General features: G+C 55.0%; 2 protein-coding genes across 2 annotated transcripts in view; both read left to right on the plus strand.

Annotated features, from left to right (window-relative positions):
• The window catches only part of PARVB (parvin beta), a 115,760-nt gene extending 106,934 nt beyond the window's left edge, over positions 1-8,826 (plus strand). Inside the window, exons 12-13 of the mRNA XM_082350873.1 lie at positions 4,462-4,534; positions 5,801-8,826. Coding sequence (XP_082206999.1) covers positions 4,462-4,534; positions 5,801-5,877 — 150 coding nt within the window. The 3' untranslated portion in view covers positions 5,878-8,826. The remainder of the gene's footprint in view (positions 1-4,461; positions 4,535-5,800) is intronic.
• Positions 8,827-13,157: 4,331 nt separating this feature from the next.
• Positions 13,158-26,929, plus strand: part of PARVG (parvin gamma) — a 28,713-nt gene continuing 14,941 nt past the window's right edge. Inside the window, exons 1-7 of the mRNA XM_082350867.1 lie at positions 13,158-18,738; positions 20,536-20,630; positions 22,223-22,287; positions 23,608-23,710; positions 24,280-24,420; positions 25,253-25,368; positions 26,529-26,584. Of these exons, the coding sequence (XP_082206993.1) occupies positions 18,359-18,738; positions 20,536-20,630; positions 22,223-22,287; positions 23,608-23,710; positions 24,280-24,420; positions 25,253-25,368; positions 26,529-26,584 (956 nt within the window). The 5' untranslated portion in view covers positions 13,158-18,358. The remainder of the gene's footprint in view (positions 18,739-20,535; positions 20,631-22,222; positions 22,288-23,607; positions 23,711-24,279; positions 24,421-25,252; positions 25,369-26,528; positions 26,585-26,929) is intronic.

Consider the following 26,929-nt stretch of genomic DNA (forward strand, 5'->3'; position numbering starts at 1 on the left):
GAGGATTGTCTGGGTCAAAGGGCATGACCTTCACATTTGGGATGCCCTTGTGACCAGGTGGTTTGCCTCCTGCCAGGGCTTCCCGAGGTCCGGCCATCCCTCCCAGCAGTATTTAGCGCATCGCTTTTAGAAATTTGGCTCGTGGACTGGCCCTATTGCTTGAACTTGAGAGCATCTGTCATTTTATTTTCCCGAAGCGCTAGACTGTGAGTTGGGGAGACAAACAATGCAAGCAGGTGGCAGCAGTCAGAGAAACATGGAAGCAGGGCCAGTGTTTGTCAATCTGCCCACTTCTGGCACCTCGAGGGCGGTTTGCTCGTGGCCAAATGCCGCTGCCGTCTTGCCTGCTGAGATGGAATCAGAGCAGATCAGCGAGGTCCTGGCAGGTTTGCGTCCGCGGTTGAGCGGGGAGGCACAGGGCTCTGCGGGGCCGGTCAGGAAGCAAGAAGACAAGACAGTTGGGTGACGGGGCTCATCTTGCATTTCCCGGCCACGTGGCTGGCTGCAGAAATGTTGTTTTGGAGAGATCTTTTCTTTGTTCAGATGAGTACGAAGGCTGGCAAGAAGGGTGAATTTAGTCAGGCCGTCTGGAGCTGGGCTTCTTTCCAGGACAGGCTCGGTGCAGCGGCAGGGGCGTCCCCTCCCAGCTCGGTCTCCTTCCCTTTGAGACGGGATGAAAGTCTCTGTCAGTCGCTCTCTGGCCTGGGAGGTGTGAGGCCTGTTGGGTCCACCTTTGCCTCTGATCGGGAGCCAGGAAGGGAAGGCTGCTGTAGGGGACCGTGCCCAGCATGGTGCCGGCCCATCGACCCTCGAGGAGGGGACCCAAGGGCCGCTGGAGCTCTCCTCGGAAGAGGCCGGCCTTCTGGAGGGTCCTCATCTGGCCACGTTAGCCCCCAGCTCCCACCCCTGGATTCTCTGCTTTCCTCCCCACAAGGAGTCGTGGCATCACGCCACCGCTGGGAGGTTCCTCGTGAGCCATGGTGGTTATTAACCTCCAGGTCTTCCCGACCACCTCGCGGGTGGTGGCCTTTCCCCGTTGCACAGACCTGAGCCCACTTCAGGCTGGTCCCAGTGCCCGAGCTCCCAGGCACCTCGTCCAGATGTGGCCAGGCAGTGGTGACATGTGCAGAGAGACTGTCACGGAGCATTCCCGGGCCGAGACTGCGAGGCGCTGGGTGTCTTTGCAGCAGCGGCAGGAGACTGAGGCTCAGTGAGCAAAGTCAGGGATACATCGTGGGCTTGTGTTTTTAAACAACTGCACTGGATTTTATTTTTTATTTTTATTTTTTTAAACAAATTTATTTATTTGTTTGGTTTTTATTTTTGGCTGTGTTGGGTCTTTGTTGCTGTGTGCGGGCTTTCTCTAGTTGTGGTGAGCAGGGGCTGCTCTTCATTGCAGTGCACGGGCTTCTCATTGCGGTGGCTTCTCTTGTAGTGGAGCACGGGCTCTAGGCGCGTGGGCTCAGTAGTTGTGTCTCGCGGGCTCTAGAGCACAGGCTCAGCAGTTGTGGCACACGGGCTCAGTAGTTGTGGCTCACGGGCTCTAGAGTGCAGGCTCCGTAGTTGTGGCGCACCGGCTTAGTTGCTCCGCGGCATGTAGGATCTTCCTGAGCCAGGGCTCGAACCCGTGTTCCTTGCATTGTCAGGCAGATTCTTACCCACTGTACCACCAGGGAAGCCCCTGTACTGGATTTTAAAAAGACGAGACCAGACATCTCCGACCCTGTAGGTTCCTGCAAACAAATGAAAGGCCCCTCTGAACTGTCTCAGAGGCATGGGTACCACCGACGGCTTCTTGTTTTAGGCCCGCCGTTTGAGCCTTGCTCTGTGCCAGTCACTTTGCTGGGTCCCTTGGGCCTGTCACTCATCTTCTGGAAGATTCCACAGTGTCCCTCTCTCTGGGGGCGGAGTGTGTCCTGGAGACTCAGAGGTTATTCCTAGAAGCAAATCCCAGAAAGGGCTTTGCAGTTTCAAGGCGCTTCCCCTTCTGTCTCCTCATCTGATTCCCTACCCCGGCGAGGAATCGGGACCTCGCACGGGGGCTGGGGACGAGGCGGGGGGTCACAGTCAGCAGGGGCAGAGCCGGAAAAGCCCGCTCCTTTTCGGGACCCTCTACTCTTCTCGCACCTGGCCAGGTGTTTGAAAATCCTTTGCACTGCAGAGAGGAAGGAATTGGGGTCCTGCCCGTGGGCTGGCTCATAGCAGCAGTGTAGGGCCTTGGGGTTCAGCTCAAGGCTGGGGGGTGTGTCACACTCTGCGATCACGGTCAGGGAGGCGACCCCACATCCTCATCCGGAGCTGTTTGCTGTTCTTTGTGCCCAGTCCGTGGGGCTGGGCTCTGGGGGTGCTTCTCTGCCAGGGCAGGGAAGTTGTGTGTGGCGAGGCATGGCTCTGAGAGAGAATGGGAGGAGGATGGGGGGCAGTTTCCTATCTGGCGGTTTCCTCTGACTGAGAAGAAAGCAGAGGGGAAATCTTGCTCAAAACCAACCACTGTTGGGACGTCCCTGGTGGTCCAGTGGTTACGACTCTGTGCTTCCACCACAGAGGGCATGGGTTCGATCCCTGGTCAGGGAACAAAGATCCCCCATGCCGCACGGTGTGGCCAAAAATCTATAAATAAAATAAAGTAATATAAAAGCTTTTAAAAAGTCTACAAAGTATTGTTACTTAAAAAAACACGAGTCACTGTTGCGCTGAGCAGCTGCGGAGAAGTGGGACGTGGAAAGATGCTCCCCCCTCCCCCAGCTATTCTCTCCTTGGGGCAGGGGCGGGGCCTCATGGACGGAACCGCGCTCCACACCTGTGCTGGGGGCGGATCCTGCAGGTCTGGAGGGGCCACGGAAGACATCCGTTCCCATGTTGGGCTGACGGTCTAACCTGACGCTTGTTCCATTTCCCCCTCTTTGCCATCTTGACTCTGTCCCCACTCAGAGCCTGTTGTGTGTGTATGAATTCAGGGATCTGAATTCAGCCGATGCTTTTGGAGACAGGGCCCAGGTTCCGAATCCAGACTTGGGTGGGTCTAGCCCCATCTCCTTGAACCTTGCACCTTTCTTGGCACGGACGTCCTCCTCCGTTTAGCCCCGGGACCTCCTCTGTAAAGTGGGAGATTACAGACCCTCCCGTCCATTTCCCATGCTCGTCCCAGCTCGAGGCCCAGCCCGGTGCAGCCCTCCCTCCTGGCCGGCTCCGGGCACTGCAGGTGGGGCTCTGGCAGCCTGACTTCTGTCTCCCCACCGCCTCTGCACGGCCTGAGAGCCTCTGGTCATGTGCAGCCCTCCCAGCCCGCTCTGGGCCGTGTCCCCCATGCCAGGGCCCGGCTCCTGTGGACATCCAGCAGCCCGTGGCCTCCTTTGCTTCTCTGAGCGCGGCCCGGTGCCACTGTGGCCTGGTTGCTTCCCTGCCGTACCCCAAGCTCCTGTGGGCTCGACTAGCTGACAGTTATTTTGCCAAACGTCTTTCTCCTGGTTAATTATTAAACCACATCGCAGGTAAACTTGTTAGCATGTTTCTGATTTCATTTGCAGTGAAATCATGAAAATGTTATTGTTCAAAGGGTATTCGATTATGAAGAGCCCTAAAGTCCCTTCTAGCTCTGACACTGGTGATTTATTTTATTTTTTGGTCCTCCACCCCGCACCAGCCTTTGCTCGAAGCCGACGTTTGGCTGCCTGTGATCTGGTTGATCACCAGCACCTCTGTGGTTCAGGTGGACTTTAAACACAGCAGAGAAGGCTCCGTGTCTAACCTCGGCGGCAGCCATTAGCAGAATGCGAGCTTCGAGCATCCTTGGGGGCCGAGTGCTGGAGGGGGAGGTCGTGTGGGGATGCGGGTGTGTCCACCTTTCTGGGGCCGTGCAGGTGAGGGCCAGGACCAGAGGCCTGCCGCGGCCACCAGCGGCCTGACTTCAGTTCCAGCGGGGTCCAGGTGCCTGCCCCTTACCAGGGCCACCGCTGTCCTGCCGAGAGCACAGCTGTCACACTCAGCTCGTTTGAGGCCCTTCTGGCAGATGGCGGGTGGCTGCTTTATGCTGGGGATGGTGCACGGGGCTGGGTACCTTCGGGAAGTGACTTGTCCTCTCTGAGCCTCGGTTTCCTCATCTGTAAAAGGAAGTCACTGTCACTTGTCATCATGTGGATGTGTTGGGACCTGGAGACCCGTAGCCCTTGAGGGCAGGCTTTGTGCCCGCATCCCTGCATGTCCCAGCCACCCCCGATCATTGGCGAGGGGAGTGAGGCCCACCAGGTGGATGTGTGTTACCCTCAAAAGACTCCCTCACCCTCCCTCTGCCCACCCTGTCGCTCTGCCCAGGACACCCCCGGTCCTCGTGGGCGCAGTTACTCCAAAGCCTCCCTCTGTCCACACTTGCTCCCATCCCGTCCTTTTAGAAGGAACGCAGGGGGCAGCGGGCGGGCCTGGGACCAGCTGCGGCCCCGGTGCTAACTCTGGCTTCCTCTGCAGGTCCACAATGTGTCGTTTGCCTTTGAGCTGATGCTGGATGGAGGCCTTAAGAAGCCCAAGGCTCGCCCCGAAGGTAACGCCCTGACCCAGGTCTTAGAGGGGCTGCCCGGCCAGCCGTGTCTCTCCCTTCAGGCCCCGCACGTGTGGCTCAAAGGCTGGGCTCTGCCGACCCCAGCCCCACATGTCCCCTGTGCTCAGGGTTTCGGGGACCAAGAGGCCTGCGCTGGCAGAGCCACCAAGGCTGATTCTTTAGTAACCACTTGACTCGGAGGATGTGGCCCCTGCTCCACGGCCTCGGGATTTAATTGCCCCTCCAGGTGCCATTGCTCAGACTAGAGATGCCGCTTCACGTCTGGAAAGGATGTTAAAGGTTTACTGCAGTTTAATGCCTATCGGGTCGATGTCCTGATGCCCGGGCAATGCTCGTGAGCAGGGACGTGGCTTGGTCATGCCCCATGAGGTCTGAATGGCAGTGGAGACCCGCAGAGCCCCGGCGAGGGGCCACCTCGCTGTCATACCTGGCTCCTATGTTAAATGACCTATACCAGGAATCCCTAACGCAAATGGGCATCTGAATCCCAGGGAGGGGCGGGGGGGGGGGTGCTTCCTCAAACACAGCTTCTGATTTGGGGGCCGTGGAGTGGACCCTCCAAGTCCCGTTTGTAACAAGTGGCCAGGTGACACGAGTGCTCCTGGCCCGGGGACCCCACTTTGGGAGTCACCGCCCTACAGTGACGGCGTGAATTCTGGGTGGGGTGTCCTCCGTGCACACACCCCCTGGGAGGCTCAGCGGCCACTGCTGAACACCCGTCCGGGGACAGGGATTCCGTCCTGTGACCCACGAGCCCCATAGCCCTCCCCAAGCCCCTGGTCTGAGCTCACAGAGCAAGTGAGAAAGCCAGGTCCCCGACTCCCAGGAGGACAGAGCCCCTTCCCAACAAACAAGGCGGCTGGGACTTACTGGGCCACACGCTGTGCCTGACCTTGAGGGGGTGGGACAGCAGCTCCCACCTGCCCTGCCCCAGGAGGCCCGTGGTCCTGGCGCAGGAGGGCCTGTGGGTGTTTGGTCCCCAGGAAATGTCCTCGGTTGTCGTAGACCCTACACCACGCAGACTTGTCCAATGCAAATCCTAGAAGGGATGACATCCTCACCATCCCAGGTGCTCATCCCACGGGTAGCGGCCCGGGGGCACTCACGGCAGTCTGTATCTTGGGGGATGGCAGAAGTGCCCTGCTGGGGACACAGAGGATGTCCCACGTGTCTCCCAAGTGCTTGGGGCACCAAGGCTTGGGGCGCACTCTCTCATCCACCAAACGGTCTCTCTGTTTCCTTCTGCAGATGTGGTGAACCTGGACCTCAAATCCACCCTGCGGGTTCTTTACAACCTGTTCACCAAATACAAGCACCTGGAGTGACGGGCGTGGAGCAGCAGAGACCGTGGCGGGGACGGTGCTTTGGGAGGTGCCCTGGCCTCCCCGCCAAGCCCGCGGTTGTTCCCCACCCCCACCCCACCTTTTTCTGGTTGATACCCTTAACCTCCTTTCCCTGTAATTCTGCAGCGGGCGGCCTCTTTTGAAATGCAGGTTCCAAACACCAGTGCTCGAGTTTGCAGCCTGGCTTCACCTGGGGTGTCCCAGGGTGCTGTCCCTTGTTGATCAAAAGATGGAAAAGAAAAAGGCCAGAACCCCTGGGAGGGGGCGCCCGCGTTCCAGCTGACAGCCGTCAGTGACCACAGGGGATCAGAGATGGAGCTTTGCAGCAGTGGCAATGGCTTGTCTGTCCCCGTGGAATCTCCTGGGTAGGGCTCTCCTCGGCAGTGAGGGCTTTTTACTAAAAAGCGTTTTGCAGTTTTAAAAACTTCACTCTTAAGTCTCAGAAGCTTTAGCTGTGACCGAGTGTCCACCCACATCCCTGCTTCTCGGCCACTCCATGCTGTTTTCATTTAGCTTTTGCACAGACACCTGGGACCCAGAGGACCCAGCTGCCACGGTCCGAGGGAGGAAGGATTTCTGAGGCATTTCTTTATTTCTTGCTACGGCCGAGTGGGCTGTGTTGGAGTCGGCTCTACAATGCCTCTGGAGTGGCAGTGGCCTTGTAGACACCTTCCGGTGGGAAGTGTCCAGTCCCAGAGCTCCTGTTTGGGGATGGATGCATTTTAAAAAGCCTTAGAAAGCACGGTGCTTTAGTTGGCTTGGGCCGCTATAACAAAGTGCCACAGACGGGGGCCTTGGACAACAGACGTTTATTCTCTCACAGTTCTGGAGACTGGAAGTCGAGATCAAGGTGTCATCAGGGTTGGTACCTTCCGAGCGTCTCTCCTTGGCTTGTAGACGCCGTCCTCTCCAGGCATCCTCACGTGTCTCCCCGTGTGTCTGTGTCCTAATCTCTTCTTTTAAGGACACCAGGCAGATTGGATTGGGGTCTACCCTAATGACCTCATTTTACCTTAATTACCTCTGTAAAGACCCTGTCACCAAATACTGTCACATTCTCAGGTCCTGGGGGTTAGGACTTCAACCTGTGGGTTCTGGGGGTTGGGCAGAGCTCAGCCTGTAACAGGGAGATGTGAAGTGTTCACCTCTCTCCTCCCCGAGTACCAGCTTCCTGGAGCCCTGTTGGCATCCTTTGGGGCACCCTGTTGAAGGAGATGAGATCCCTCGTCTGCGTGCTCTTCAGCCCTCGCCCACCTTGGCTCAGGAGAGAAATGGGGACTCATAGGCTGGGTCTGAGGCGGGTCCTATGCTGGGTCACCCCCTCCCCCAACCCCTGGCTCCCGAGCTGGGGTTTTTATGACACGCCAACCACCTGAGTTCGCTCAGCATTTGCTGCCCCAGCAAGATGGGCCTTTCTGTACTGTTTGATTCTCGCCTTCCTGCTGTAGATCAGAGCTCCTGAAGAAGTTGTTAATATTAAATTGAATACCAACGCTCAAGACTTAGAAAACACTTTCATGTTCTGTCTCAGCTCAAGCAGCTGCCAGGCTGGGGATGGGTTCAGAATAGCCGTTTTGATGGAGGTGGTTACCCAGCAGGGGAAAGAAATAATGAAAATGGCATTACGGTGTCTCCTGCGGGATGCGGTGACATTTAAGAACCAACAAAAGAGCCGAGACTGGAACATTCTGGGCCGCCTTCATTACACGCGTAGTATCACGGTGACTGCGGCCTGTGGAGACCCATCCACCTGCCTTGTCCACAGGTGGGCTTGGCAAGGGTGTTGCTGCTTCCTGGGGGCCCTGGGGGGGATGACGGAGGTGAGGTCGGGGTTTGGAAAAAAGCCTCGAGGGTCTTCAGCCCAGGTGGGTGGCTCTGGCCTATTCCATGCCCTAGAGGGGTGGGATTGGTTACTCTGGGGGTGGGGGGATAGGGGTCGGGGTTCAGCGAGCCCACTTCAAGCCCTCTGTGTTTCAAGTAGGAGAGTAACAGGAATGATAAGATATGTGGGGAAAGTATAAACAGGCACTTTTGTGTCATAATGCTGACTGTTTAAGGCCATGCTCCAGCAAAGAATGTGATCTAGTCTCCAAATTATTTTTTTTCAAGTTGGTGCAAAGGTGTAGGTGTGCCTTCCACCCACCCGCGAAGGGCCTCCTCGGGCTGTAGGCGTCTCGTTCTCCTCCCTTGACTCAGAATTGAAAGCGGGGCCTGGTCGGGTGTGGAGGTGAGGGCTGGTGAAGCAGTTTCAGGGCAGAAGTCAGGGTGAACTCTGCGGTAGGGAGACTCCCCTTGGGGTCGACCCATCGTCCCTGCTGGCTTGGGGCCAGCAGTTGTCAGGACGCGAGTTTCAGGGCCTGGGGTGTCCCCTCTGTGGGGTGCCACATGCTGGAGCATCTTGGGGTAACTGGAGCAGCAGAAACAACTTTCTCTTGATTCTCGCCGGGGGCTCCTTGGAATGCAAACGCTTCCCTCTTAGTCCTTAATTGAGGAAAGTTCTGGAACCCTTCCTCCTCCACTGACCCCCATTTTCAGTGAATGGTTTTCCCTCCTGAAGAGGGGACCCTTGTCCTCAGGGACTAAGTGAAAGCAAGACCGTTGGCGCCTGTGCGGTGACGGGCAAAGGCCGGGAAATGCCTCCTTTTACTGTCCTCAGGGTGGCGTGTCTTTGAAACCCACCCCCACTGGTTTTGGGGAGCCTGCTTGGAGCTCTGGTTCCCCTGGAACAGCCACACGGCCTCATGCAAGCACTGAGGCCAGAGCCCCATGCACCCTAAGGTCCTAACTGGATGTGACACAGAGCTGTGTTGTTTTAAAGCAACCGAATCCTCTTCCCCGATTTGTGTGCCAATATTTTATTGTCCTTTTAATTGTTTTAAGCAGTGTTTACTTTGGATTTCTGGGTATTAAATAAAAGCCACTGAAACCCTGGCTGTGTTGTCGACCTGCCCGTGGGCTGGCGGCGGGAGCTGGCGCATTCCAGGGGCGCAGCACCCAGACGATGTGCTGTGGTTTATCCCAAAAAAGGCCGCTGCCTCCGTCTGGCTGCCGTGGTTTCTTTCGTGCCTTTAGGTGTCATGGTAGTGCCAGCCCTGTGCTTGGTGCTGGGGCCACAGGATGCCAGCACAGCCCTGCTCCCTGGGAGCTGCCAGCTGGACGAGGAAAGAGCCAGCTCATGCCCTGTGTGGGGAATGGGGCCCTGGGGGGCTGCGACCAAGGGTTTCATGGGCGGGAGCCATGGGGAGAAGAGGGTGGCAGAGTCACAGCTGCGGCTGAGCCGTAATAAAGAACAGAGCAGGCGAGTCTGCCCATGCACCCGGTTCCAAACCAGAGCGGGAGATGCCAGTGGCCAATGGCACGGGCTGGATGAAAGGGCTGCTACAGGGAGATGGTCCCCTCCTTACACGTTGGGGCAAGAGACCCGGAGGTGACCCGCAGTGCGGCCAGATCTTGGGGGCTGCACACTGGCCCTGCTGTAAACCCTCCCCGCGGAAGTGGTGGGATGCTTCAGGTGTATCTAACTTTTCTCTACGAAAGGTTAAAATTGTGACTATGAAAGTATGGCTAGCCTGGGGGGTGAAGCAACAATGCTATTAAGAAATGCTAAAAATTACAAACTGTTGCTAGAAAGATCCTGGGCTTTGGAGAGACACCTGTGTTTACATCCGGCTTTGTCCCCGTGTGACTGCTGGTGAGTTAATTAACCCACTCTTTCCAGAGTCACCCCTCACCAAATTCACCCCTCCCTCCCTTAAAATTCCGACCAGGGTGGTTCTCCCCCACACCCCACCCCCCATACCTGGCAACGTCTGGACACAGTTTGGAGGGAGGGGCATCTCACGATACACAAGACCGGCTCCCCTCCTCCCAACAAGGAGTCCCCCAGCTCAAAACGTCCGAGATGCTGAGGTTGAGAAGCCCTGCTGTGAATCGCCAAGCGCTTGAGCCTGTCTAACCTGTGGTTTTCTTGGATGGGATAATCTATTAATATTGATGAGGCTAAAGCATCGTCCTGTGACGTCAGTTCTTTCAGGCCAGCAACGGTGCCTGACCTTCCAGGGGTCTTCTTGTTGGTCCTGTTCAGGGGACATTCCCCGAGGGTCTGGTTTGTCCAAGTGGCCAGGGACACAGCCGTGGAGAGAGAGACAGGTGTGTGGACAATTCCCAGGGAGAACCACGATGCTGGAGGGGCCCCGGGTGTGGCCGGGAGAGGTAATGCTCTCTGGGGAGGGGCAGCGAGGACTTCCGGAAAAGGAGCGAGAACCGTGCCTCAGGTCGACCTGCAGTGGAGGTGGGCACGCTCCAGTTCTCCTCTTTTATAAGTTCTGTCCCCACTCTTCCTGGCTGACCCCCTGGCGTGAGTGGCGCGCTCTAAGGAAAGCCGCCCCGTCCAGCCACCCGCTCCCCCGCAGGGATGCTGCTGGGGGTGGTGGTGGGGGGGCATCGGAATCTCTGCTTCGGTCAGGGTCCCTGCCGAGTGGCCCGTCCCTGGGGAACTGTGACATTACATGCCACCTGCCCTCGGCAGAATTTGTAGACTCTGAAATTTCAGAGAAAGGAGGGGCCTTCTGAGGTCATCTCGTTTAAGCCTTTCCCAGGCAGGAGCCAGCTCAGCCCTGATGGAGGGTCATGGACACTGCAGGGAGAGGGCCTGTTCCTTCTGCAAGGGCAGCGTCTTGTGCTTGGCACGTTCAGATTTTGTCAGCTTTCGTTTTAAGTGGAAATCCACTCTTGTGGGTATCGTTTGATTCGATAAATCGTCATTATCCTCACTAGCGACCAGGGTTAGGCGTTACCCTGGGGTGGGACGTGGGAGCCCCCGTGAGCTCCACACGATAGGAACTTGAACATTCATTTAGTCAGTATTTATTGGGGGCTGACCGGGTACCAAGCTAGGTCCTGGGTACGCAGACTGGAACAGGGTGGACACAGCCGCTGCCTGGGGAACTGGAGCGTGGAAGGGTATGCAGAGTGGGGGGCGGGGTGTGTGGACAAGGTCGGTGCAGACAGAGCAAGTTCTGGGAAGAAAAAAAGACTGATGTACTGGAGAGATGCAGGTGGGGTGGGAGACTTAGGAGGCAGAGGGATTTGAGCTGGGACCCATGATTCACACATCCCCCTCCCCCCCGGACCTAGGAGGGACCCGTGGCTCCGTCCAGCAATGGGCTGAGGACAGCCATGATAGGGTAAAACGTTTAAGTCACATTGTACATCTAAATCCTGTCTCCTTTGCTGACCCTCGGTGTGCCTTTCCAAACACCTGTGCAGGATTCTGATTTTCTACATGTTCGGAATGTAGCTCGAGATTTCCGACCACGTCAATTGTTTAAATGCACTGACATTGTGCCAGAAAGCCAGAAGGAGTATTCGAAGAGTGATGGGACATGTCATAGGACATAGGAGCCGTCTTAAAGCGTGTCCATGTTGTGGACAATTGAGCATCAGAAAGTATAGCACTCTGAATTCAAAAAAATCCATGCGCTTACAGTGACACTAAACAAGGATGAAGGTGAGGACCTCCTTTTTCTTTTCATATATATATATTTTTTGGCCGAACCATGCGGCATGCGGGATCTTAGTTCTCCGACCAGGGATGGAACTCGTGCTCCCTGCATTGGGAGTGCGGAGTCTTAACCACTGGACCACCAGGGAATTCCACACGTATTTTAAATTGTCTGTAGGCTCCACATAAATGGGGCTTTTCTTGGTTCTGGCCCACTACTCTACCCCTTCCTCTAAAAGAGGAAGTCCCTTGTTTAACATTTTATATTTATATAATTTCAGACTTAGAGAAAAGTTGCCAGAATAGTATAAAGAATTCCTGTATTTACCCCAATCCCCATAAATGTTAACATTTTACCGTATTTGCTTTACCCTTTCTATCTTCTCAATATAGATATAGATGCAGGTATTTAGATACAGGTCAGTCTGTGTAGATAGAGATCTATGTATCATCTGTCTATCTAGATAATTATCTTTCCTGAATCTTTGAGAGTAAGTCACATAGGTTATGCCCTTTTATCTCTAAATACTTTGATGTATGTTTCCTAAAAGCAAAAACATTCTCTTACATAATTTTAGTACAAGTGTCATTACCAGGAAATTGATGCAATAGCGTTATCTAATCTATAGGCCTTAATTCTATTTTTCCAGTTGTCGAGATAATGTCCTTTTCCCCAAAGAAATGCATTTGGAACAGTTCTTCAATCTCTCTTTACTCTTCGTGACATTGATGATGAAGAATACAGGCCAGTTATTTTCTAGAATGTCTCTCAGCTTGCATTTGTCTGGTGTTTCCCTCATGATTAGATTCGGGTTGTGCGTTTTTGGCAGAACCTATGTGTTCTTCTCAGCTCCTCTTATCAGGAGACATAACACGTTGATCTATCCCATTTCTTGGGATATTTATTTTGATTACTTAGTTAAGATGATGTTTATCATGTTTGTCCACTGAAAATGTACCTCTTCTTTCTAATTATCTCATGGGGGAAGGATTTCTATGGTTATAGGGTTAACTTTCCACCAGAAATAATTAGAAAACTGGGCAAAGATGTAGGAGAAAACTATTTCAGACATTAGACCAGAGGCAGGGCAGGTCTATGAACCTTAAAAAAAGGGGGAGACAAATGAGGTAAACCTTACGATTGCCCAGCCTTCCTGCCTGGATGTTATTCCTGGACTGGGATGCAGGGGTGGGAGCTCAGAGAGAGCCCAGTGGTCTCACTGAATTGAGGAGACAGAGATCAGAGTTTGAGGAGGTCAAGGTTAAAAGCAAACTTTAAAAGTATCAGAGTAATTCACAATTAACTGCCTGCCAGAAAAATGCCAACAGTCTTTAAAGGAATGCAGCGAAATTCTCCCAACAACGTAAAATCCCTAATGTCTACATTCAGTTTAAAAAATTACTAGAGGGCTTCCCTGGTGGCGCAGTGGTTGAGAGTCTGCCTGCTAATGCAGGGGACACGGGTTCGAGCCCTGGTCTGGGAGGATCCCACATGCCGCGGAGCAACTAGGCCCGTGAGCCACAATTACTGAGCCTGCGCGTCTGGAGCCTGTGCTCCGCAACAAGAGAGGCCACGATAGTGAGAGGCCCGCGCACAGCCATGAAGAGTGGTCCCCGCTTGCCGCAACTGGAGAAAGCCCTCGCACAGAAACGAAGACCCAGCACAGCCAAAAATAAATAAATAAATACATAAAATTAAAAAAAAAAAAAAAAAAAAAAAAAAATAACACTTAAAAAAAAAAAAAAAAAAAAAAAAAAATTACTAGAAATACAAGGCAGAAGAATGTGACCCATAACCAGGAGAAGAATTAGTCAATGGAAGCAGATCCAGAAATGACAGAGATGGTGAAATTAGCATTCTACAAGACAACTGACCTGGGCTCTTTAAAAATATTCATGTCATGGAAGACCGTTCCAGATTAAAAGACTCTAAAGAGACATGACAGCCAAATGCCACCAAGTGGAACCTATGATCCTGATTGGATCTTGCAGTAAAAAAAATAAACAAAACCCCTGTAAACAGCATAATAATAATTGGGGAAATTTGAATATGGATGAAAATATTACTATTTTAGTGTTAATTTTCTTGGGTGTCATAATGGTATGTGTCCCGTAGAAGAATATCCTTGTTTCTAGGAGATAAATTCTGAAATATTTAGAGATGACATGTCACAGTTCCTTCCCTGCAATTTATTTTTAAATGGTTCAGAAAAAGAGTGAAAGAAAAAGCAAACGTAGTAAAATGTTAAAAAATAGAACAAACAACCAAACCTGTATTGAGATTTTGGGATGTAAGTATCATTTACATACTTTATATAGTTATGTAAGCATAGCTATGATAGATAACTCTAATATAATTATATAAAATAATTATATAGTTTCCTATATAAAGTTCAAGTTAAAAAAAATGGTATTGAGAGATAGAATCATTCTGTGAATTGGGGTATCAAAAACTGAGACATTACCAGGAAAATATGAACCCAGGAGATGTTCTGCAGGGTGTGTATATGAGTATGTACACTTTCATGTGCATGTGTGTATGTGTGTATAACTCCGCAAGGAAGGAAGTATGGGTAATTATTACTGTCCTTTCTGCAGCTGGTCATGGGCTGTAATTATATTTAGATCTCTTCTACTTTTCACTACAGATTTGTTTTACCCCTACCTCCCCCCGCCCACCAACCAGGACTTCAGCTGCTCCCTGTTTGTTTCCTTGGGGGGTGGACCTCAGTCTTCCTTTCTGAGGGTTCTGAGTCTTTCCTCATCCTGTCACTATGGGGGAGCTGTGGGTTGCCATTCATTTTTAGCACAAGACATGACAGTTCTAGGAGGCACCCCAGAGACTGTCCTGGGTTCCAGATCCCCTCCTCCATGCCCCTACTGTGTTGCAGTAACCCTACTTCCCCTTAAAATAATCAGGCTTACATCCCCATCCAACATGGTAACCCTCTTTTTTTTTAACCCATTGGCCCAGTGGCAAAAGGACACACTCACGGCCAGGTGTGTGCTCCTGGCAAAAGTATTCCTCTCTTGGGTACTAAGCCTCTTAACTGGCACAGGCCAAGGTGCTTTCCCCTTGTTGTCAGGGCTGAGCCCGAGGGAAGCTGTAGCCCTGCAGCCTCTACTTCTGGATCCTCCCAGTCCTCCCTGGCCAAGCAACCTTACCTGTTCAAGACGCGAAACAAATTCTATCATTTTCTCGGTGTCCCATGGTGTGACACAGCAGAGATTTGGAAGATGCTCGTGCATCCAGGCTTACTCTCTCTTCTTACGTGGAGACTACTGTGTAAATGAGCCCGAGTGGGTCCGCTGGAAGATGGAGCCCATGTGGTCAACCGCCAGCCTGCCACGGCCAGACCTTTGAATGAGGCCATTCTGGACAACCTGCCACCAGCTGACCACAGAAACGTGAGAGAGCCCAGCATAGGTCACCCAAGCTGTTCCAGATTGGAACTGCCTGACCAACTCACAGAATCACACGCTAAATAGAACGGCTGTTGTTTTGAGCTACTAAGTTTTGGGGTGGTTTGTTACGCAGCAAAAACTAACTGATACACCCACCCTGCCTTAGATGAACAAAGGCTGCCCTTTGGCCTCTGCCATTTTGAAGTGACCTCAGTTCCACTGAACTTGGGGAGCCCGTCTCAATGGCAGCTTCTCCCAGAATCATTCCTGGGCTACCAAGGATGGCCACTGATGTGTCCTCTGGGTCTTCTCAGGGGAGATGGCCACATGTGACAAATCCACTCAAATATCCTTCCACATTATACCAGGGTATGGCTGTCATCCCATTTTCATTCAGTGGAGGCCAATGCCAAGTCCATTTTCAGTAAGCAACCTAGCAAGTGGGTTAGAACCACTCCCAGCTGGTCCCACTGGTGCCCCGGGATTCAGACTCCCCAGCAAGTGCATCTCTATTAGTGACTGCAGCCCGATCTACAAGTGTGTCTCTTCTTCCCTGGCCCAACACCCTTCCCATACATGTTTCCCCTTTTTGGCTGACATAAATTAGCAAATGTTTACCATTTTTAAAAAGATATAAACTTTACCCCCCAGGTTTGACTTTGTGTCTGCCCTCCAGGACAGGCTGGAACTGACTGTAGTTTTAAGTCTGGGGGCTGGGAGGGCGACAGGGATGGTGCGTGAGAAGAGTCAGCTTGCCCTGCAAGGTAGACCTCCATGAGGTCATTGCAAAGTTTCCTGGGAGGGGAGAGCCTCTCCCGTCAGCCATGCGGGCAGGGCTGCGCCTGCTGCCGGGATTCAGGCTTGGGTGCCTGGATTTAACTGCAGGTGACTATTGCATCCTTGGAGTCCCTCCCTTCCCCCAGAGGACGCCCTGCCTTTCACACAGGAAACTGGGCAAGGCTGTGGATTTAGCCTGCAGCACACAGGATTAGATTCTGCATCTGATTTTCAGCTGTATCAGCCCTGTAACAGCCCCAGGAGATGGGAATTCTTTTAGGGCCATTATAAGAACTCCCTGGTACTCCTACTAGAGAGGAGTACCAGGTCACCTGGACAGAGGATTTAAAGCCCTGGGACTATTTACTTTGAAGAAACTCTTTGGTATGACAATAAAGAAACAACTCATCCACAGTTCTTGAATAAACAATGCTTATCATACTGTGTATAGAAACCACAACGCAGTCTGCCAAAGCTAGGGATTTAATAGGTACTTAGTTCTGGGCGATTACAGGTAATTGTTTTGCCACCGTGTGCCTTGACCTACTAGATTTCATTCTCTGAAGGTTACTAGGTCCTCACTGTCTTGAAATCAACCAGAACTAGTAACCAATTCCAGATTCTCATCCCTGAGGGTACATTGCCTGCAATTATTTCTGGTAACCAATCCTATGTTAATTGGGATTCAGCTGCAGGTAACTGGAACCACTTTATTTGCTGAAGCAGAAGGGAATATAACACAGGAAATCAGGTGATCACAGAGCCATGGAAGTTTGTGGGAGCAGGCTGGAGAGGGGTTCCTCCAGCAGTGACTCAGAATAATACTGCACGCTGGCCCCCTCTGCCACCACCATGGAGCTCCCGAATGATGGCTGGCTCCAGAGGCACGATTTCGGGGCCAGATGTTTTCTATTCACCTCTCAGATCCACTCGCCACTGTTTTCCACCCTGACCTCATGGACTGTTGCATCAGTGGGCTTTCTGGCCTCTGACTTCCAGTTGGATTTGACCAATGGGAGGCCCTGGCAGGAAAAAGGCGTTTGGAGGAGAGTGAGGTCAGGGTATTTATCCCTCTGGCTCTGCCCCTCTCTGCTGGGCCACGGGGGGTTGGCTGCATCCTTTACCGGAAGGCACAGCCCCTAGCCGTGGCCCCTCTTAGCGCATGTGTCGTTCTCTTCCTGGGCTCTGGAATCCATTCCTGCCTCTGCCCCCTTAGGCTTTGGAACTGGGACAGCTCCTTATGCCGTTAGCCTCGGGGTGCGGTGCCATGTCTTCTGGGTTCCCTAAACCCTGCCCCGGCAGTCCCTTTACTAAATACTCTCCAGTTTCCGCATTTGAGCGTGCCATCTCTTTGCTGCCAGGACCCTGGGCAATGCACCTACTGGGTTGCAATCCAGGGCTCAGGAAGCTGCCACCCAAGCATGGGACCCGTAGCCACGCTGTGCCCACCACACCTGCCCCAGCAACATGGGTGTCCAGGCACATCTCCTTCTCACTGCATTTTGTCACGAGTCCCAGTCTCGCGTGGGTGCATCAGAATGGCAGACTAAACCATGCGCCTCTGTGTCTTCCTCTGTAACGTGGGGATATAAAAGCACCTGCCTCTGAGGCTGGGTTCTAGTGAAATTAAAGCCCTGACAATTATGCTTGCTTCGTCAGTTACTCAACAAATATTAGCAGCAACGTCAGTAATACCTTTTGTCATTTTCATAGCATTTCATGAAGAGCCACTCTTTCCTGCTTGCACGCTTCTCATCTGCTCTGCCCCTTTTTCTGCAGGATCTGTCCGCAGAGAAGGGGTGGTTAGCTTCCGGTCACCCAGCACTGTCACCTGTCGCTATGGAAACTTGCAATTTCAGCCTGGCTCATGAAGATTCAAGCTCTAGAGACCAGCTTGATTCTGCCCCGCTGTCCTGGGATCTCTCCTTCTGGAATTCCTCTAGTCCTTTGCACGTTCCCTCTACCTGGAACATTCTTACCCATCTTCTTCAACTGGCAAGCTCTTATACATCCGTCAAAGCCCACTTCCCCTTTGGAAAGACTTCCTGGTCGCCTAGGCAACAGTAGCCATCAATATTTATCCATTGAGCCCCCTTTGTGCCAGGCGTTGCTCTAGGCACTGGGACAAAGGAAACCTTAACGGGACTGTGGTAAAGAATCATGAGAGGATCTACTCTTTAGATAAGGCAGCTAGGGAAGGCTTCCTGAAGGAGGAGGCACTTAAGCTGATGATAGCAATGCGAACTAAGCCATTTTAAAAGCTGGCGTAGGGGCGTCTAGGCAGAGGGCACAGTAAGTGTGAAGACCCCGAAGAAGGAAGGTATGTGGAACTTTCAGGGAATAGAAAGGTTGTCAGTGTGGCTGGGAGGGCGCGAGGGCGGGAGAGGATACGAGATGAGGATGGAGGTGTAGCTGGCGGGTCACATGGGGACCTAGGGGCTGAGCTGGGCAGACTGGATTTCTTTTTTTTTTTTTTAACATCTTTATTAGAGTATAATTGCTTTACAATGGTGTGTCAGTTTCTGCTTTATAACAAAGTGAATCAGTTATATGGATTTCATTTTAAGAGCTATTGGACACCACTGACGGCTTTTGAGCGAGTTGGGATGTGAAGTGGGTCCTCTGGTCGCCTGTGGAGAACAACTCCTGGGCGGGAGGTGGGGTCTGAGTGAAGCTGGCCACGTAAGTCCAGCTAGTAAAGGCTCCCGCGTGGTCCAGGAGAGGGGAAGCGGGGCCTGGCCAGGCTGGGGACGAGGAGCTAGAGCTGACAGTCTGCTGATGGTGGGCCTCGGGGGGAAGCCGACTCCCAGCCTCTGGCCTCAGGAACTGGCTTGGTTTGCGTACTGGGGAGGCGAGAGGGAGAGAAAGAGGTGTGGCTGGGCCCCAGGGGCAGAGCTTTCCGGTGGGGCTGCGGCGGCATCACTTTCAGAGCATCAGGCCCTACAGCCCAGCAAGGAGGAAGCTCCCTGCAGACGCGGCCCGGCGGGCCCGGCAGAAGCCACAGGCCCCGGAGGAAGTGAGCTGCTTGCCCCTGCCTCCCAGCCGGCCCCCGCGGCCCCCGCCGACCTAGGGAGCCCGGAACCTGTTTTGGTTTGGAATCCGGGGGCCACTGTTTGCGCTCCGTGGTCTTGGTTTCCTGGCGTGGAGGAAGCAGCCAGGTGAGTCCTCGCCTCTGGGGCTTTCTGCTCGGCCGTAATTCTCGGGAGCCTGAGCTCGCACAGAGAGAGGGAGGGCTCCGAGGGGCCTCGTGGAAACGCAGCCCAGAGAGCACAGGCTTAGCTGAGCCGCCACCGGGAGGGAGCCGGCAAGGCAGACCCTGCGCCCCGGTGGCCCTCTCGCCACCCAGGCTTAGAGGTGGCCGTTCCTCCCGCCCCAGAGGCCCAGACAGCCAGAAGGGCCCTTGCCCACCTCTCGTGTAGCCAGGCCAAGAGTCTCCCTTTCCACCCTGTCATCTCCCCTAAGCTTCATCCGATGTGTTGGGGAGAAAGGCCAGCCCCAGTCTCCAGATGAAGAAACAGAGGCCCAGCTCACGGAAGGGGCTGCCCGGGGCTGCTGATGGCTGGAGGCCGCTCCCAGCTCTGCGTCCACTCAGCTGCCTTTGGCGAGCATCGAGTCCAGCCCCTCCTTGTAAGGAAATATCAGGACCAGAGAGGGGAGGGTATTTGCCCAAAGTCACACAGCCAGAATGAGGAGGAGCCAGCCTGGAACCCAATCTCTTAACCCCCAGGCCAAGTTCTTTCCTCTCCTCTGGCCACACCCTTTGAACCGAATCCCGTCCAAAAGGAAGCTTGGGAATATTGGGGATGGAGTTGGCCCAGCGGCTGTGTTCTCTCCCCTCCCACACTTTAGGGCAGGACGGAGCCACAGACAGTGCCCCGGTGTCCCCAGGCTGGCTGCCAGCGTGACAGGGTGGCCACAGCCCTGCGAATGCTTCCGTCTCACCGCAGCTCTGGGCCCTGCTGCTGCAGCCAGGCCTCCCCGGGGCTGGAGCTGACCACCAGCTTCGGCTGCATGAGGCCCCTGCCCCGAATGTCCGCTTGGGATTGGGAGTGCTGGGGAAGACCCAGGGGCAGGAGAGAAAGTGGGGGGGCAGGAGAGAAAGTGGGAGGGCAGGGCCCTCAGCCGAGCGGGAGAGGAAGTGAGTCCAGGGGACCAGGAAGGAGGTTCTGAATCTGCCGGGCCCGGGGGGAGCCTGGCCCCTGCCCCCGGCAAGGACGAGGAAGGGTACCTGCGGGCTCTGGGAATGCTGGCCCTTCCCGGCAAGCAAAGAGACCCCCAAACCACCATGACAGACCGGGGTGACAAGCTCAGAATTGGGGCCAGACAGGGCCAGGCCACCCCCCTGAGAGCCCAGCCTGCACGCCAGCCCCGTTCACTCACTCACAGTCTGCGGTGCCTCTCTATGTCCCCCCGACTCAGGCGCAGGGCCCAGAGAGGACAGGCCTGCTGTCCCCCAGCCCCGCCCCCGCAGGAGCTCCTGGTCTGCAGATGGCACCCATCGGTGTGTTCACCGCAACCAGCCATAGCGGCTCCACGCAGCCCGCCCAGATTTCCCCCTGGAGCTCAGCCCGAGGGTCTTCTAGATCCATGAAGCTCTGAGAAGTGGGCTGCTCCCTTGATCCTACTGCCCAGGGTGGGTGGGCTTCCCGTGTGCTGCAGTGGGGCCATGGGCTGGCCGCGCTGCGCCTGACCAAGGACCCCATCTCCCGGCCAAGCCTTTGCCCAGGTCGAGACCTCAGTCGCTGCCTTTCTCCGCACCTGTGTCCTGCAAGGATCGGCTCCGAGCTTCCCTCTCACCAGGGGCCCCATCCCTTTGCCCAGGCAGTGCGGTGACTTGTCCATCTAAAGCCAGCTCCCACTCTCTCTCTCCCTGTGCCTCCTGGTCTGGAGGAAACGACACACAGAGTGAGTTTAGAGTGACTCGGATGGTGATGTCCTGTTTCCTGCATCCCCAGGGCCGGCAAGGCAGTGATGGAGCCGGAGCCCCTCTACAACCTGCTGCAGGTCCCCGGGAGGGTGGACCCACCGCCCGGGGAGACACTCTCACAAGGTGCTGGGCCGGCGGGGGGTGGGGGGGAGGATCTGCCTTGTAAGAACCGAACAAGCCGTGCTGGGTACTGCATTGCTTTTCTAAGTTGTCAGCTGGACACCCGGTTCTGTCCAGCCTCTGCCTATGCCTTCTGCTTTATACTTGACCCCCTGCTTCTGGAACCTTCCACAGAGTTATCCCCGTATCCCACATAACCGCACACCTCCAGGTTAATGAGGATACTGATTGCTGTGTGTGCGCAGTCTGGGCTGGGGCTGTGCTGAGAACTTCTTATACGCAGCACCTCACCTATTACTCTGAGGATGGGTGTTTTTACCTCCTTTTTACAGACGAGGAAACTGAGGCACAGGGAGTAACGTAGCAGAGCACCAAGTCCAGGGTCGCGGGGCTGACTCCGTTAACTGGCGTTCTCGTTTTACAAGTGGTTTCAGGTTGGAAAGCATCATGAGGAAAATTGCAGTTTGGGTGGTAGGGCTTAGTGATTTGAAAAAATATTTATTTTTTGTTTTAGAGTTGGTTTAGAGATACTGAGAGTTCTGGCAGGCACAGCTGGAACATGGTATGATTCAGAGTGGCAAGAAATCTGCTCCAGGAAAGGGCCACAGCCATTCACACACTCGCTCGCTCTCTCCCCAAGCGTCTGTCAAGGGCCCGCCCTCCTCTCGGCAGAACACACGGGGCTGGGTGGTACGCAAATGTTTTCAGAACGTCTAGTCTAGACATCTCCAGCTGGGCCACATGAACACAGAGGCAATGCATTTTGTGGATTTGGGCAAGGGGGCCCCACTGGGTGGCTCAGTTTCCCACCCCATCCTTTGGGACTCGATTCCAGAGGTCCCCCTTGGCCCTGACCCTTGTGGGTTCTGAGGTTCTTAAACTTGCAGGAGATGCTGACCCAGGTCTTGGGGCTCAGAGGACGAGCCAGGCAGCCTCAGCGTCGTGCCCATATTGGGGAGCCAGAGAGATGCCGGTGAACTCTGTCCTGGCCCCTTGGAGCCCGGGACTCTGGGCTCGTCTGAGCCGTGGCTCCTTCTTATATATGTGGGTAGAGTTGCCTGGTAAAACAGAGGATGCCCAGTTAAATGTGAATTCCAGATAGACAAGAAATAGTTTTCGACTTTAAGTATGTTCCCAAAATATAAATACTGCAGTGTCTGAGGATAAGCTGGTGTTCATGAGGGAAATGCAGGGGGGAAGGGCATTCGGGGGAGGCTGGAAGAGCACGGGCAAAGGAAGGGAGGTGCAGAGGATGAGGCGTGTCCGGGAAATCAATCTCTTTGGATGTTTGGTGCTCAGGGTGTGTGTGTGTGTCTGTGTGTGTCTCTGTGTGTGAGTGCGTGTGTGTGTATGTGTGCCTGTGTGTTTATGGCTGTGTGTGTCTGTGTGTGTGGGTGCATGTGTCTGTGCATCTGTGCGTTTGTACATGTGTGTGTGCAGGGGTGTGTGTGTGTGAGTGCACTTGTATGCACGTGTGTGTGCATGTGTGTGTGTGCGTGTGAAGCAGCGCGACCGATTTCCTCTTGTGGTCGAGGTGCCAGCTCTGGGGGCGGCCTGCAGGGTCCCCAGGCACATATGCTCATCTCTGCTTCCAGGAGAAAAGAAGAAGTTCCTGCCACCCACTTCCAGGAAGGATCCCAAATTTGAAGAACTGCAAAAGGTGTGGCATCCTTCTCTGACCCTCTTTCTCTGGAGGAGTCTTTTTGTCTTCCTGGGGTGGGGACCACAGGCCGCCCCCTCCCCTCCCCGACCTCAGGCTGGTGGGTGGCGATCCCGCAGGCCCCCGGGAGACTTGCTGAGTGGCTGTGTGAAGGAATATTTATTGAGCACCGACTGTGTGCCTTTACGTACATGATGCCAGCAAACTTCACGGCAGCTGAGAGGGATCTGTTGGCACCTGCATCCCAGGGAGCAGATGGTGAGGCTCGGAGAAGTGACCTGACCTGTGGGGGACACATGGCTGGCCAGTGACAGAGCTGGGATTTGACCCAGGTTGTTGGCCCCCAATCTTGTGCTCCTTCTCTGGCTCAGCTGCCCAGGGCAAAGGACAGCTGGCGAAGTGGGCAGGGATAGGCATGCATCACCCACTTCTTGGTACTCTTCCTGGCTGTAGGACCAGCTGGGCACAGGCTTGGGACCTCCATTTTCCTCTACCCTACTTCTGTAGTCTCCATGGGGCCTTTCTGTTGCCTCCTCCAAGGAGGCCTCCTGGCCTGCACCACCTTTGACCCCCTAGAGGATTTGTGGCCCATTTTCCATCCTTTTCTTCCTCCCTCCCATTCTCTCCATCCCCCCCATCCACTTTTCCCTCTACTGGGCCCTGGGACACAGAAGAAAACCTGGTGGCGTGCTGACACTTCATCTTAGATTGGGTTCCTCCAGAAGCTGATCCTGAACTAAAGATTCAGGTGCAAATATTGAGTTGGGAGGTAATCGCAGGAGACAAGGAAGGGGAGCAGGGAAGTAAGACAGGTGGGAAGGAGACACCCAGGGTGGGTGATGGAGCAGGTGATGGTTGTCGGAGCTCAAGCTGTCTGGGAACCTCTGGGAGCCAGTATGGAGCGGGCACCTTGGAGGCTTCCTGCTGGGGCAGAGGAGTTGGGGTGTTTATCCACCAAGTCCCGTGTAGCTCGGGCTGCTCCCTTAAAGGGATGGGGTGCTGCTTCTCTGCACTTCTGACCTCCAAGGACAGCCCTCGGGCTTTGCTGCAGTTTGCGGGAGGGGGCGGGTCACCAGCGCCCGTGTATTACCAAAACCTTACACAGAACAAACAATAGCCCGCAGTGCTCAGGTCTTCGGGAGCCCAGAGCAGGCCCCTGACTCAGCCTGGGAGATCAGAGCAGGCTTCCCAGAGGAGGTGATGCTTTTCCTGGCCTTGAAGGACGGGTAGGAGCTGGCTGGTGGGAGGAGGGCAGAGCTGAGCCTGGTGAGAGGCCGGGTGAGGAGTGGCTGCGGGCCAGCTGTCGCTCGGGGCCCACAGGTGCTGATGGAGTGGATCAATGCTGAGCTCCTGCCCGAGCACATCGTGGTCCGCAGCCTGGAGGAGGATATTTTCGACGGACTCATCCTGCACCACCTTTTCCGTAAGTGGCTGCTTCCAAAGCTGGGCAGTCCTGGAGGGCTGGGTGGTCCCGATTCCCCTTGGGCCAGCCTGGGGCCTGCTCAGTGCCCTCTGCGGTGCCCTTGGCAGACTGGCTGCAGGACAGCCCCACGAGCTACAGCTTCCTGAGCCCTTGCCACGGAGCAGGTGCAGTTAATCCTCAGAACAACTCTGTCCTGTAACTATGCCCATTTTACAGACCAGGAAACTGAGCTCTGGGAGGCCTGGTACCTTGTCCAAGGTCTCACCGTGAAGAAAGTGGGGGAGCCAGGGGTCTCGGCTTTAACAACTGAGCCACCCTGCCCCACAGGCATGAGAAGCACGTTGATGTGTGGGAGGCTGCGGGGTGGGGCACAGGGATGGTCAACGTGAGGTGGGCCCGGGGCAGAGCTCACCCCATCATGCAGCCTGCGTGCCCCGTGGGGAAGGGCAGCACGCTGCCTCCCTGGAGGAAGCAAACTAGCCGTGGGTCCCCTGCAGGGGCCCCAACTGTCCCCCCCCGCCAGCCTTTCCCACCCTCTCTCTCCCTCTTACTCCTTCTCCTGCCCTCAGAGAAGCTGACTGGAGTCAAGCTGGATGTGGAGGAGATCGCCTTGACCGCGGCCAGCCAGAGGCGCAAGCTCGCGGTGGTCCTGGAGGCCGCCGGCCAGAACCTGCAGGTGGAGGAGCCGCAGGCCAAGTGGAGCGTGGAGAGTGCGTGGGGCTGGTGTCGGGGGCGGGGGGGGGGGGAGGCAGAATCACAGCCCCCCTACTCGGGGTGCGGGGGGTGCCGCCTTGAAGCACAGCATGAGGGTGATAAAACGCAGCCTGTTCATAATGTGGCCACTGCTTGCTGAGTTCCAAGCATCACACACGCCCTCATCTACCTCGTCAGATGGGCACTAACTGTCCTGCTTCATTAATTTAGCTGAGTTGCATCTGCAGTGCCTGCTCCTAAGAAATGAGAGTGTGCAAAGCCCCACCCCATTAACCATTTGGTATGATTTCCTGCCATTCCAACCTCTACATCTTCCCCATTTTCCAGATGAGAAAACTGAGGCCAAGAGACATTGAATAGCTTCACCAAGGTTGGGTAGTGAGGATGTAACAGTTTTCAAACCCGGTTTTTGTTGGGTCCCCTGCCACTACCTTCGCCACTGCAAGTCTCACATTCAGTAATTGATGTTTGTAATGTTGGCCCCGAATCAGGTCGCATTCAGCTTAAATCTAACAATTTGTTCACCCAGGGCCCTGCTGTGGGACGTTTAGCTGTTTAAACAGCACTGCAGTGAACATCTGTGTGTTAAAATCCCTGTCCACAGGGTGGATTGTGCCCTTGGGCTGTACTTGCAGAAGAGGGATGACTGGGGCAAAGTGTGACTATTCTTAGGTTCCAAATGTAGGTCTCCGGACCTCTGCTCTCCTGAAGGCTGGACACAGAGCTCCTCGGCCTGCAGAGGGTGGTTGTGACGACAAGGAACCCACCATGTGGCCCCAGGTTTGGTCGTCCCCCAGGGCTTTGACCTTGTGCCCCCTCCCCTCCCAGGCATCTTCAACAAGGACCTGCTGGCCACCCTGCATCTCCTCGTGGCCCTGGCCAAGCGCTTCCAGCCGGAGCTGTCCCTCCCGACCAATGTCAAGGTGGAGGTGATCATCATGGAGGTAAGGCGCAGGGCGCCGGAGGATGACTGCCTGCTGGCGGAACATCTCAGGGCCGCATCGCCACACCCTGGATGGGAGCTTGCTGCACGGGGCGGGGGCTGAACTGGGGTGAGCTCCAGGGAGCCACGAGAAACACCGAATCCCACCAGGACAGCAGTGGGGGGTTGGGCCAGAGCTGTGGGCGGGAGATGCTGAGAGGCCAGTGAAGCCACGAGGAGGGCTGTGGGCCGGCCACTCCCACCTGCTCAGCAGACGGCACCTGCCTGAGGCATCAGGAAGGTCCCGGCTGACGGCAACCACGTGGGCCATAAGTGACCATCTGTTCACGGCCTTTCTGGAGTCTTCACACCACTGGGCCACAGCCCCTGCCCTCTCACTGTGATGGTCTCATCCCTCGACAGATGAGCGTGACAAAGTTTCCAGGGACCTTTCTGGGTTTCTCCACCCACGGGGCGCTCCCTGTCTAGCACGTGCAGGACTTCTGCTGTAGCTGATGCCCCGGGAATCCATGCCTTCTCTCTCAGACAGACCCCGAGCGCCACAAACAGGCCCCACCTGCTTCCGCTCCCCGCTCTCCCCTCCCCCAGCCCCTGGGTACCTGGGGGGCAGCCGGCTTCCCTTTAACCCACCCGACAGAACACGCTGAGTCCAGCCAAACTCAGGAGAATGTACTCTTACTTGTTCAAAACAATGGACTTGAATTCTCCACTGAGCGGTGTCATGGCTTTGTTTACATGTATGTAAATCAGAAGTGACTTCATTCCTTCATGCATTCACCCACTCATTCATTCACTCACTCATTCACTCATTCACCCACCCACCCACTCACTCATTCATTCATTCACCCACTCATTCATTTGTTATTCAGATGAACACATGTCCATTGATACCCTGTGAGCCAGGCACTGGGCAGACTTTGGGGATACCTGGGGAACGAGGCAGACGTGGTCCCCATCCTCGTGGGGCTCAAGGCCTGTGGGAAGAAGGACAAGCTGGCCCCAGTGGTGAGGGCTGCCCAGGAGGCCCCCTTGAGGAGCAGATGAGGCAGAGTAAACTGGGTCCCTTGGGGCTGCTTTGGCCACTACAGTCTCCTCTAGTGGCAGGCATGGTCCTAGAATTTTCTGTGGTTCCTCCTTTCCATCCCCTTTTCTCTTTCCTAGAGCACCAAGAGTGGCCTGAAGTCGGAGATGGCGGTGGAGCAACTCACTGAGTGTGGGTGAGGGCGGGACCAGGGGCGAGGCCAGCTGTGCTTTCTCAGGAATGGGCGGTGGAGCCTGGGGCCTGGGGCCGGGGGCGGGGCAGACCTGCCTGACCTTCTTGGGAGGGGCCCTCACTCTGCCGACCCCTCTAATTGCTGCGGGGCCTGCACTGGCCCTCACAGGGCTTGCCCGCCACCCTCCGCAAAGCCCGGCAAAACAGGCAGAGCTGGGGTCAGCAGGGGCTCTGGCCCTCGGTCATGAGGTCACACTGCAGGCACTGGGGGCCAGGAGGGACCGGGAAACTGGGGTCTCTGGACCCCAAACCCAGGCCGGTTTCCTAACACCTGGATCCGGGTGCTGTC

The sequence above is a fragment of the Balaenoptera borealis genome, assembly GCF_965194805.1.
Source record: "Balaenoptera borealis genome assembly, chromosome: 13".
Lineage (NCBI taxonomy): Eukaryota > Metazoa > Chordata > Mammalia > Artiodactyla > Balaenopteridae > Balaenoptera > Balaenoptera borealis.